Raw genomic sequence first — 13,042 nt, forward strand, 5'->3', positions numbered from 1 at the left:
CGTTCCTTTTTTCAGCCCCTCTCTGGAAACTCCAGCTACTGCTCTATAGATGATACTACACTGACAGCATCACAGCTATTACTGAATTCCATACTGGCTTTGAACGATAAAGCAAAGGTTCATCTTCCCAAGATGCATGATTAGAGCAATAAGTCTTACAAAACAATAGATTTACAGAGAGCTTTGTTTCTGGAAGCTTTTTTGGTTTGAGGGGTAGATGAGGTTCCAGAGAGGAAGGAAGAGCAGAAGTCTTAAGCAGACAGAGAGAAATCCATAGCTACTTCAGGACAAATCTAACATCACAAACTCAGGGAAGAAAATGCACAGAAGAGTGCCGCTCAACTTTCTGATAACTGGCTAGTTGGGATACTACAATTCATAAAAGTGTAATTCTGCCCAGAATTTAAGCTCTGAAACAGGTTTAGAGGGCAAGTCTTCACATTTAAACCATAAGGAAAAAGACAGATGTGATTTTCCTTTAAGAAATTTATGGCAATTCAAGCTGCTATAAAACTCTGTAACTGAAAAAATTCCTCCAATACTTTATTGCCTCAAATTTCTGAACATCTGATCTGCTGATGCCAAATGAAATTTCTCTGTGCTCTAAGTAAAAAGCTGTAAAACCTCACTCACAAAACAACAAGATTTAATCATATAGAGTTAAAAATTTAATATTAAAGTCCCAGCTCAGCAAAGAATGTAAACTTGAAAATTTTGCTGATTTAAGCTGGAATTACTGTGTGCATAAAGTATGTTTAACTGTTTGCTGGATAAGGACTCAGATTTTCTTAAGTCTGCCACCTATGTGTGATACTTACCAAGTGCTTTTGCAAGGTCTCAAGTGTGGTTTCATGAAAATGATCTCAAAAATACCCTGTCTAAGCAGCACATGAATAGCAGAAACTAAATCTTGATTTCAATCAAATTATTCCAAACCAGTGTACTAAGGTGGGACACAACTTCACAGAGAAAAGAAAGCCCCAAACAAGTAGTAAGAACACCCCTGCTGTTATTAAAAGTAACAGCAAAAGCTGCTGCAACGACATGCTAAAAAAACCACAACCCTCTCTCAGTTACTCTCCTGCCCAAGCTTATTTGTGTTTAGCAACATTTCTGCCAGTTTTATGGTTCATGTAAATCTGCCACTAAAAAGTAGGGGGGAAAAAAACCCCCAACCTTGTAATACTACAGATGTGACCGTAAAAGCCACAAAAATTAAACAGAAAAAAAAAAAATAAAAAAGGTTAGTATCTAGGAATATTTTTAAGCTTGCTGTATTTCACTCAGACTTTGGATATTTGCTGCAAAATTCTCGAGAGATTTTTTCCATGCTCACATGTGGCAGCATCAAAAACCTTAAGACTTTAACACTAGTAAGGTGAAATTACTGTGCTGGGTCAAGTTAAGGTAAAAACTCTCTCATTTCAAAATAGTTTAATAACAAGTTCATATTCTCTGCCTAATAACTATACCTGTAATTTTTAAAAGAGGAAATACACAGAAACTTATTTTGATGTTCAAAGGCGTGGAAGGTTACAAAAATGAAAGGGAATATAATTGTAATCTAACAGACTCTATTCTGAAACTAGTCTTTTCAGATTTTAGCTCCAGTACAAAGGTTAAAACCTTCACTACCTATTTGAAATGTCATCAACGCCAGCACCTACAATTTTCATTCACTCGAGTGTTGACATACAGCGCTGTGCAGGAGAAGATCTCCGAGGCAACTCCTGATCATTAAAACAAGACAAGCAAAACGTCATCCAAACACTGTCCAAAAGGGATGGGAAGTAACCTCTGAGCCAAAGGCAAACTCTCTCCGGTAACTCAGGATATTATAACACAGAGCCCCGTCTTTGCAAAATCCCCCCCGTGGGAGGAGCCATCACTCGCTCCTAAGTTTTCATGCTCAATTCCCTGCACTCCTAAACTCAACTTACTTTTTTCCACCGGTAAGCCCTCAAAAAATCACACCTGCCCTGCCAGCCCCGGCTCCTGGATCTCCCAAAGGAAAGGGGCGAGTTCAGGGAGCGGGTCCCCGCGGCAGCAAGCGAGACCCGACCTATACGAGTTTGGTTTAAACAGAACCGACCTGTGCGGCTTTGGTTTATAGGAGCGAGCCCGCCTGCGGAGACAACTGCGCCTGGAAGGCACCGGGAGCGCAGGGGGACACGGATAAAGGGCGACACGCGGGACCGAGCAGGGGGAGGCACGGGGGGAGACGGGGACACGAAGCGGGGATGGAGCAGGGGACATAGGGAGCGAGCAAGGGGGCACCAAGGGGCGACGGGGGAACACGGGGACACACACGGGGTGAGAGGCGAACGCGGGGGACACGCGGGGACGAGCAGGGGGCGACACGAGGCGAGGAGGACACACGGGGGGCGACACGAGGGCACACGCAGAGACGAGCAGGGGGGACACGAGGTGGGGGACGAGCGGGGGAAACATACGGGATGGGGTGGCAAGTGGGGGGGGACGGGACACGAGGCGACGAGGACACACGGGGGGCGAGAAGGGGGACACGAGGGGCGGTGCGCGGAGACGGTGACCCGTGTGAGGCCAAGGGGTGCGCGGAGCCGCAGCCCCGGCGGGGAGGGAGGCGGGCGGGTACCTTTGAGCTGGGGCAGCGGCGAGAGCTCCACCTGGCTGCTCTGGCTGCGGAACTGCGAGGAGCCCTGCGAGCGCTTCTGCCTCTGCGCCTTGCGCACGGATTTCCGCGTGAAGCCGTCCACTTTCTCGGCGGCGGAGACGGCCGCCGACATGGCTGGGCGGGACGGGGCTCGCCGCCACCATATATCGCACCGGGCGGGCCGAGAGCGAAAAAAAGGGGCTTAGAAAACTTGGGGGGAAAAAAAAAAAAAAAACAAAAACCCAATAAACCCCAAGAAGCAACAACCAAGTCTTCGCTGCTCAGCGCGCACACACGCGGTGCGGGCTCCGCGCTGGCTCCTCGGGGAGCGGAAAGGAGAAAAGGCAACAAAAAAAAGCAAACAAACAAAGCCAAAGAAACAACTTTTCCCGCAGCGGGGAGGGAGCCAAACTTTTGTCTTTTTTCCCACGGAGCTGCCGCCTTCCTCCGAGCAGGCTCCAACCCCGCTCAGCCGGGCTCCCCTGCGCCCGCCCGCGCTGTCATCGGCCGAGCTCCATGGGCAAAGGAGGCTCCCACGCTTTCCTTCCTTCCTTCCTTGTTTCTTTCTTTTCTTTCTTCTTTCCTTTCTTCAACCACCGCCGGGCGCTCCCCGCGCCTCCGCCGTCATCCTGGTGTCCCCCCCAGCCGTTCTCTTCGCGCCCCTCAAAGCCTCGACGCCAAAGCCCCCTCCGCGCAAGTCCGCGGAGCGAGCGGAGTTACGGGAGGGAGGGAGGAAAGGGGAAAGGGGCGGAGCGACGAGTAAAGGAGGCGGGGAAAGGGGCGAGGGGAGCTGCCGCGGTTGGAGGCGCCGAGGGATGGATGGAGCCCAGGAGGCCAATGGGAAGGGGGGAGCGTGCAGGGACGGGGCGCGCGAGCGGTGATTGACAGCTGCGGCGTCCGATCGGAATAGGAAGAGGGCGGGATCTCGGTGACGTAAAACGGGGGGTGGAGGCGGTGGGCGGGGCGAGAGCCGACCAATCCGCGCGCGGGGGGACGCGGGGCGCGAGCACTGACTAATCCGCGCTGGGAGGCGGGCACAGGAGCTGGCGCCAGCCAATCCGCGCCGGGATGGGGCAGGCAATAATCAGTCCCCCGGGGGGTGGTGGGGACACCGAACAATCCGAGCAGCGGGGATGCAGACAATGGCCAATCCGCGCTGTGGGGGGAGCGGGCAATGACCAGTCCTCGCTGTGTGTAGGGGGGGAGGGAGGGGTGGGTTGCGGGCAATGACCAATCCGCGCTGGGGAGTGAGGGGGAATGCCGACGCCAGCCAATCCGCGCCGGCGTGGTGAGGCCACCGACCAATCCGCGCTGGGGGCGGGCACAGACGCGGACGCCAGCCAATCCGCGCTGGAGGAACTCAGGCACTGACCAATCGGCCTCGGGGGGAGGGGCGGGCGCAGACGGCAGCCATTCCGAGCGGGGTTCTCGCAGCACTGGCCAATCGGCGCCGAGGGGGGCGGGCGCGAGAGAAGGACGGGGCGGAGCGGGAGCAGCGTGAGACTTACTGAGGGGTCCCGGACGTCGGTGATTGCGGAGCGTGCGGAGGCCGCTCGCTGTCGCTTCTGGGGAGGCGCGGAGAGAGATGCAGACGGGTTCCCCTCGGGAATCCCGCCTCTGGGGGCCGGCGGGCAGTGCTGGAGCCGCTGGGGGAGCTTCGGGCTGCGACCGCGGCTGCTGCTCGCCGATGGAAGGTGAAAAAAGGGTGTTAAATGCGAGCAGCTGCGATTTGTGCCGCCCTCCAAGTGCCTCTATCGCTTTTTCTTCCTCACACCCTCCCGGCAGCTCAGCGTGTTTTTAGTCTTCCCTACATCTCGAGGGTGGTGATTCTGTCTCTCTGTTATTCTCTAGTGAGACCCCACCTGGAGCATTGTGTTCAGTTCTGGAATCCCAAACATAAGAAGGATATGGAGCTGTTGGAGCACCGTGTGGAGCACCTCCCATATGAGGACAGGCTGAGAGAGTTGGGCTTTTTCAGCCTGGAGAAGAGAAGGCTCTGAGGAGTCCTTATAGTGACCTTCCAGTACCTGAAAAGGGCTACAGGAAAGCTGGGGAGGGAACTGTTCATAAAGGCTTGTAGTGATAGGACTAGGGGGAATGGGTATAAACTGGAGAGGGGCAGATTTAGGCTAGACATAAAGAGGAATTTCTTCGCTATGAGAGTGGTGAAGCACTGGCACAGGCTGCCCAGGGAAGTTGTGGATGCCCCATCCCTGGATGTGTTCAAGGCCAGGCTTGATGGGGCCCTGGGCAGCCTGGTCTAGTGGGGTGTCCATAGACAGGGGGTTGGAACTAGGTGATCTTTAAGGTCCCTTCCAACCCAAACTATTCTATGATCTCTGGATGAGTTGGAGGCTCAGGAGTCTGTGTTACCGTGGTGTTTTACCTTCTCGCACTGAGTCACGGTCCCATTTTGTAGGCTGAAAGCACAAAATTGCCCAAAACAAGCACTTTCAAGGAGTGACTATTTATGGAGTTGCTAATTCTGTTTTGTACCATTTGTATGGTTCAGGCTGAAGTCAGGTTGTGAGATATGAGAACTCCGATTGCATGTGAAAATGATGATTGTGTGTGCAGGACATGGCTGCATTGAAGTCTGACTGATGCCATTTCCATGTATGAACAACCCCCCCTTTTGACCTGCAAACAAGTGCCTTGGCTTATAGTTATTAATGTAGAGATAAGTTTTATGCACATAATCACGTTTCTTCTTGCTACACAGTTTTATATACCAGTTCAGCAAAGAAGTATTTGTAGTATTTGAAATACACACTCACATGTCAGCCTCTGACATAAATACCGCAAGGTAATCATGGGTGTTTGTTAAACTTTTTCATGGGTTAGGGTTTAGTCTTTATATGTTTGAGCCATTACTCAAAAAACAAGTATAGACTATGGCTTTATGTGAACATCATAAAAAGACTGTGGAAGCCTGTTCAATAAAAACTGTTGTCTGTGTTTCCTTCTGGTCACTCTGCTTTTTCCTTTCCTCTGTCAGCACTACCTCTACCAACTTTTTAATGTATGATTACTTGTGTACCTCTCGTCTTTTTTGCTTTTGGTGAAATAATCTTTAGAATGATGGAGAGTACTGAAAGAGAATTCTTTGCTGTATACTTTCAATTCAATTCTGAATACAGCATCTCTAGAAATGATAGTTGGCAAGTGTAATATACTGTTACCTTTCTTGTAGGTGTGTACACTTCTTATTTCATTTTTTCAGTGTATTATAAAATCCATTTTACAGACAAAAGAGTAGTCTTTAGGCACTCATCCTTTAAATGGCCAGCTGGTATTGCAGTAAAGGAAATCCTTGCATTCCTTAGCCGGTTAATGCAGATTTCACTTCATGGCTCGCAGGTCCTACTGAGAAAATGCAAAGGCCCAGACCTCGTACTGGTGTGTTCCTCTGTTCCTGCCTGCCCTCTAACAGCTGTCATTTTCTTCTGCACCCATTTTTAGAAAGTGACCCTGTCTCGTATGTCCTGTATACTGTTCATTGGCAGCTCAAGCCTCGCTGCCTGTTCCTAGCATAAAAGAATCTACCTTAAAGTTTCATCAATTAAATAGTTAGGGATTTGTTAATGAAAAGCGTTATCTAAGTAATGTAAAAATATTTTTTCTGAGATTTAAAATATTTTCTTCATGATTACTAGGCTTCGGAATGGCTGCCATGCTGTTTAAAATTAGGTTGTAAAAAAACTGTTGGCCGTTGAAATTCATGATGCAAAGACCTCCGTAAATAATAGCTGTAGTCGTGCAGTGATGGCATTTTCATATCAATTGCACTGGAAGATCTTTTCTGACAGTATCTTCATGTACCGCTCACAAAAGAAATGTTGGTGAAATCTGAGCCAAACAAAAGGAAACTGTTTTATTCTCTCAAGTAAATGATAAGTAATTTTAGCTGTTGAGTTTTGTTTTGCCTTTTTAATGTAACTCTTTATCTTTTGGGGAAAGAGTCAGCAGCAGCTCTGTAGATTAGCTACAGTTTCCCAAACTGAAGTGGTAATATTTGAGTTAATGTACTCTTGAAGTCAGTGGAATTATATGGATCTATGAAATCATTGGAGCATACAGGGTTTGTGGGACTGGGATATTCAGAAAATAAAATGAAAGTGAGATCTCTGAGTGGCAATCCAAAATAGCTGTGTTTGAGAAGGCTGAAGATTGCCCTTCCCCAATTTCAGCACACAGTGCTTCCTACACAGCTGTTGGAGCTGCTCTGACTCAGCTTCTGAACCCCCTGGTTTTTAGAGTGTATTTAAAGGCAGACAGCTATGATGCCAGGTTATAAACTGCTGGCTGCAAATCCAATTCATAAAAGTCTGAGGTGTCTGCAGAGAATGTTGTGAATAGTAATTTTATGCCAAGCTATTCCCACTGTTAAATCAGAGCCCTCAATATGCACCGAAGTATTGATTCTGCAAAACCTCACACGTGTTTCTAACTTGGCTTGGAAAAAAAGTCATTAGCATTCATGATCATTATTCAAATCTCATAAGCAACATTCTGGAACAGATTTGACTAGAGAGTCACATTTGCAGTCCTTTCATTCAATCATAGAGATTTATTTCCTGCACCTTCTTAGCATCTTTTTACACAGGAGGGAAACCTTCGAAAAGGTGACTGAGTAACCTGCAGAATCCTGACCAACTTGGCTTGGAGATGGGACGCTTCAAGTACCAGGTTGCTACCAAGTGTTTGCTACAGGGAGTTGCATGGTTGCCTGCAGACAAGGCGTTAACCATAGCTCTGCTTTCTTGTTCTTCTCTACAGCTGCTTAGAGGCCAAGCTGCAAGAAATCCTGCTCTTCTTAGAGGCAGTGGGAGGAATATTTGAATATTTTAGTAAGGAGGATGCCCTAAGTGGGTGAACCCTCAGCCAGGAAGGCTTGTGGAAAAAGGTTATGAAAACTTACTTTTATTTCTTTCTCAAAATGCAGATTCTTAAGGAAAAGCCCTGTTGGCTGCAGCCGTGCTTATGTTTACTGAATCACTCCATGAGGTTTTCAGGGTATTTCAACTAACTTTACATTCTGGGCTAGGGCTGTGCTCTTTCAAGCATGCATGGAATTAAGTGGAAGCACTTGGACTGTCCCAGTAAAATCAAATAAGCCATTCATGTGCTTTGGGTTAAATTGTACGTTTACGTGCTTTGTGGTCTGCACTGGCTAGTTGCTACCTAGCAAAAGTCTTTCCAAGTCTTCTGCTTGGTAAATCCTCAAATATTATGGCATTGGTTATCTCAGGGACCATCTGTCACCTTCCTCCCAGAGCAGCATTTGAAATTCTGGGACTGGAACTCAGAGGTCAGTTGGTGAGACCTTCTCTGTGAGAGCCCTGAGTTTGATTTCCTTCAGCATACCTATAAATACATCATTAGAGTCTTTGCAGGCAAAACTATGTGTATGGGTATGTGCAGGCAACGGATTGTGAAAACTAGCTCTGATTCATGTTGTTATTTTAAATGCCTTTTAATTAAATCTCCTGTCAGACAATCCAGTGTGATTGTGTTTCAAATAAACAATGTATTTTAAGAAGCTTGTACACACAGGCACACGGATGGGCACATACACTGATTATCATAACCCGTATTCCGATGGAAATGTATCAAACTCCTTAATTCTGCCTGTATCTTGAACTGTCATTTTGGGTGGAAACAATGCTGAGGGCTCAGTAAGATGCAAAGCATCCCTGAGGGATATGAGGTTTACAAATAAGCTTTCAGAGTCAGTTAGCATCTTTGCCGTAATGACATTTCCTTAGCAAAAAGCGACAGAACATGAGTGTATGTCTATTTATTAACCTGTTCTCTGTGCTGAAGATTTGTTTGCATTTTGTGTGTAAAACGGGGAAGATCTTCAGTGAGAGGATTGGATTCAGAGTTTTCTTAAATGTAAAAAAAATCACACTTGCGTTTGCTGCAATGTACAAAAAAACAACCATCAACCACTACACCAAGAAACACTGTAGCCTTTCCTCTACTACTTTCTAAATGCTTTTGTCTGTGGCAAACCAGACCTTTGTAAATGCCAACAAGAGCTATCCTTGCTGTTACAGTCTTCGGTAAGGATTGTTCAACATAGCATATAGAAAATAAAAGGGAGCTATTTCTTTATGAAATGTTTGCATGCAAAAGCAAACACCTGGAAGCTTGAGTTCTTTCAGAAATAATTCCTAATGCTCAGTGAAGGGAATTAAACAAACAAATAGCAAGGTTTATTCTGTCAGCTTCTCAGCAGGCTAACAAGCACTACTGCATGCTAAGAATCTTGGAAACTTAATTAGTGTGGCAGCCAGAGAAGTACAAAATTTGGCCAATGGTTCTAAGCCAGACATATAGGCTGTAGTGAAGCAATATGAAGAGGATAGGGGAACCTCCACGTAAATCCAAGGTGGAAAGGGTTCACTGTACCAGGGTTTCTGAAAACTTTGGCAATGTCAAATACTTTCTGTAAGAAAATGGGTTTGCATCTTGAATTGTAGTTCTATTCCCTTGTCATTCTATTCTCCTTGGAGAATAATAGCAGGAAAAGTATTTTTATCTTTTCATCTGTTTCTGCTGTGGTTGAGCAAGTGGAAACAAAGAAACAAGTCTGCCAAATAGCCCTTTCTCAGCAGGCTGCTAGCAAGTGGGCTGGCACCCATCATCCGCAGGTCTGCCCTCTCAAACTAAGATCAGTTTCAAACTGTACCTGTTCAGGGACATTTTTGTAACTTATTTTTTGCAAAAGCAGAATGAGTGTTGCTACTAAGGAGGAGTCTTAAATGTTGATTAATTATAATCAATCCTTCCACTCCTCAATTAATGAATGAAACCAAGTCCCATGCACTTGTGGATACTATTAATTTCTCAAATAGGTTACGTGGCTTTTGTATGTAGTTGTTTCATGTTTTCATTTTTTTTCACAACTGTTTTTAGAGCTGCAAAAAAGACTTAAAAGAGACAGCTGTGATTGTTATGTAATGATGTGATTCCCAAAGCTGGATCTTTGAGGGGGAAGGAAAGCAGTAAGACTTGAGATAAAGTGATAAGCGTGGGTAAGTGCACAGAAGAACCTGTCATGAGCTTTAGAGGGATGTAAATTATGTTTATAGTTATTTAGTTATTTGTCTTTTTGTTTGTAGCATCCAAAAAGATTTATCTTTTGCCAGCAGTTGAAAGAAATAGTCTTATGAGATTTCATAAGTATGTACTTCCATGTTAGGACTTGTCTATCTTTGGGAAATGTACTGCTTTTCCTTTAGTGATTGAGCCACAGTGGTCAAATTAAAGCAGCATAGGAATGCCCGTGATTTTTCCTTGTCTACATGTGTTCCTAATCATGATGGTAGAGGCAGCAGTACTTGTTTCTGCCACAGCGAAATGTGACCTTATAGCAAAATCTGTCTCTCACTGGTCACTGTCTAGAGCAGGATCTGAGCATTTCCCTGCTTCTTCTTAAAGATGGACCACCTTCACTGACCCGACTTGCTCTCCTTCCAGTGGATCTGACACCGCGGTCACTAAGCACAGACTGTGCAGCAAGCTCACTTAATCCTACCCAGCGAACACATGAGCCACAGTTTGCGTTTCAGTCTGTAAATTGTTCTTTTGTTTTGCAGGCTTTACTGAGCACAATTTTATTTCATGTGACTGTGCTATTTATGGAGGAGTAAATATTGCCGGGGGTCTATTTAAAAAGGCCAATGACCTGGATTTTTTTCCATTTGAATTATCTCCAAGAGTCAGACATGTTTAACAACTGGCTTTTTCCCCCTTGTTGCTGTAGATTGCAAGGATTTCTAACATCTTAGATTAACACCAAGTAAAATGACAAAGATTTTGAGAGAAATAAAACTTCACGTAGCATGAATGTGATCAGACAGTATGCAACCTTGCCAGTTTTAGAAAAGATGAAATCCATCCTGAATTACCAGTTATCAGCATGGCATGTTTTTAGTCTCTGAATATTTGACTTTTAATACTGTTATAGTGGCTTCAGTTCATAATTCTGATTTGTTACTTTTATTTTTTTACTTTTTTTCCCCCAGGTGTGTTTCCATGTATTATAAATAAATAAGTAAACCATGTTTTCAGAAGGGGAAGATTTAAACAGAGCAAAGGTTCTTCTTGCTGTTCTTGCAATCTAAATAGCAGTATAGCTATACTATTTAAGAAGAAGGAAGTTAAATATTGTTGAGAAAATAGTGCTGTATTTTCACTTTCAAGACAGAGCTTTGTGAATGCAAAGAGGTAGACAAATGTCAGGAATATTAAATATGTTTGATATTCTTAAAAGATGAGCCAAACATTTTTTTTAATACATAATGATTTTAATAGTATGAAATTAGCTGATGACAGTAAGCATAATGGGCTCAAACATGAAATTTTGCTGTAGACATATTTATCTTTACCCAGTCATGTAAAAGCATAAAAAGATGCAATTTTTATACTGAATGCCAGTCAATATGTGTTCTAAAGTTTGTGGTGTTTACTGTGCCATTACAAGGTACTGACTTCAGTCTAAAGCTGGCTTCGGAGGTAACAACACACTTCTCCCCTTGAGCCATGGAGCAGGTGGACCAGAATGAAATTCTCTCAGGCCAAAGCCATCATCTCACCTGACCACATTTCTTCAAAATCTCGTCTTTACTGGGGAAGGAGTAGAATGGACAACACAGATAATTGAACCTCATGCAGTAAATTATAAGCATATCTTTACTATTATTCTGGCTCAACCCACAGTATGCCATGGAGTAACCGTGCGATGCAAGCTGCCTGTGAACAAGTTCTACCAGTCCTGCTTAGTCCTTCAGGAAAACGCCAAGGAGCAAGGGCAGAGCTTTTCTTTGGAGAGACAGTTAGTTCAAGGTGTTGGGGAAAATGTTCCCCATAGCTGGTCAAACTAATATTGCCGGAGGTCTATTTAAAAAGGCCAATGACCTGGATTTTTTTCCATTTCCATATTTGTGTTGACGTTTCTTCAAATGAAACCAAACTGAATCGTTGGAAAACATAATTTTACAGAGAATAAAGACTTTTTTGAAGGTTTTCCACTCAATCCCACCAATTCCTACTTAGACTTTCTCATTTTTAGTGTCCGTTTTCAAATATCGGAGTTTACCAGTAGGTTATTTCATTCTTAAATAAGACAGTCTTCCTTGAGTTGAAATTGTTAATGTGAAATGAACTGCTGTCAGTGACACCTACAGCCTTCATTAAGACGAGCTGTACAAGTGCTGTTTCAGTCTCAGTTGTAACATATGTTTTCAGTTCTCGTTTGTATTATTAAACAAGAGCTTTCAGATTCTAACTCAAACCATCTTTCAAAATTAAATTAGCTAAAGCCTTAATTAGCCAACACTGAACAGAACATATTGCAATGACTACATATGCTAGTCTGGTCTATCTCTTAGTTAAAAAGCTGCAAGGTTTTAAGGAAAGAACAGAATCAGGCTATTATCTGTGTTAATAGGCATCAGAACTATCTGAGATGAAGCAGAATAATTATAATATAACTAAGCACATGCTGTAATTCGTTTCTAGATTATTTCTTACTTTTTAACAAGCTAAAACATAAAACAGACCTTAAAAGAAAAATATGCATGGCTGTCTCACATTCCTCTTCCATTTTTCCTCTCCTGTAAAAACTGGATTTGCTAAATTAAAAGTATAGACTTCATTTTTCCGAAACTAAAATTTTGTTTTAAATCTTAAATTTTTCTTAAAAAAAAATTGGAGCGGATGTTTGGAAAGTAAAACCATCCATTTTCTGACAGAACAGATAGGCAGCAGAAGTTGAGCGGATCTGTAAGTAAAGCTCAGTGCGCTTCTAAGAGGGCTGCTTTTAAAAGCAACTTATTATCCTAATCACTTTTCCACATTTAAAAACATTAAATATGTACTGGGATAGGACAGGACTAATACATATACGGAAACTTAAGTTTTATTTGGTGTATGTAGTTATATATATTCTGAAATACGTGTACTTTGGACCACGAGACCTCTATCTCTTTGAGCGCTCAAATGGCCTGGAACATCTTGCTGACATCCAGCTCCATTGCTGCTGCCTGTCTGATTGCTTCTAGTGTCCTGCCCCTGTGTTATGTTAAATGACAAATTCATATTTAATTTAATACTGTATGTTCTCTTCTATTTATTCTGTTAAGATTAAATTGAGTTCAAGACTGTCCCCTGATTTGACAGAATAAAAGGGCCTGTGATGTTCCTTTGCACTGTGCCACTCTTTGCTATATTATCTGCCTAGTAATTGCAGAGTGCAGTAACAGGTCTTCAAGATCCATGCAACCCTTAACACCAAAAATATCCAACAAAGACAGATGCGTTTGCTGTGTCCTTCTGTAAGTTAATGAAATGTGTAAGGGTTCCGTCCCACTGTGAGCAGGGTATCACACAAAGCACTGG

At 44.1% G+C, this 13,042-nt stretch overlaps 1 protein-coding gene across 1 annotated transcript in view; it reads right to left on the reverse strand.

The window, feature by feature from the left end:
• The window catches only part of PPP2R5A (protein phosphatase 2 regulatory subunit B'alpha), a 46,407-nt gene extending 43,039 nt beyond the window's left edge, over positions 1-3,368 (reverse strand). The window contains exon 1 of the mRNA XM_054063858.1: positions 2,615-3,368. Coding sequence (XP_053919833.1) covers positions 2,615-2,765 — 151 coding nt within the window. The 5' untranslated portion in view covers positions 2,766-3,368. The remainder of the gene's footprint in view (positions 1-2,614) is intronic.
• Positions 3,369-13,042: the final 9,674 nt, after the last annotated feature.

Source organism: Cuculus canorus, chromosome 3 (genome assembly GCF_017976375.1).
Source record: "Cuculus canorus isolate bCucCan1 chromosome 3, bCucCan1.pri, whole genome shotgun sequence".
In the NCBI taxonomy this organism is placed as follows: domain Eukaryota; kingdom Metazoa; phylum Chordata; class Aves; order Cuculiformes; family Cuculidae; genus Cuculus; species Cuculus canorus.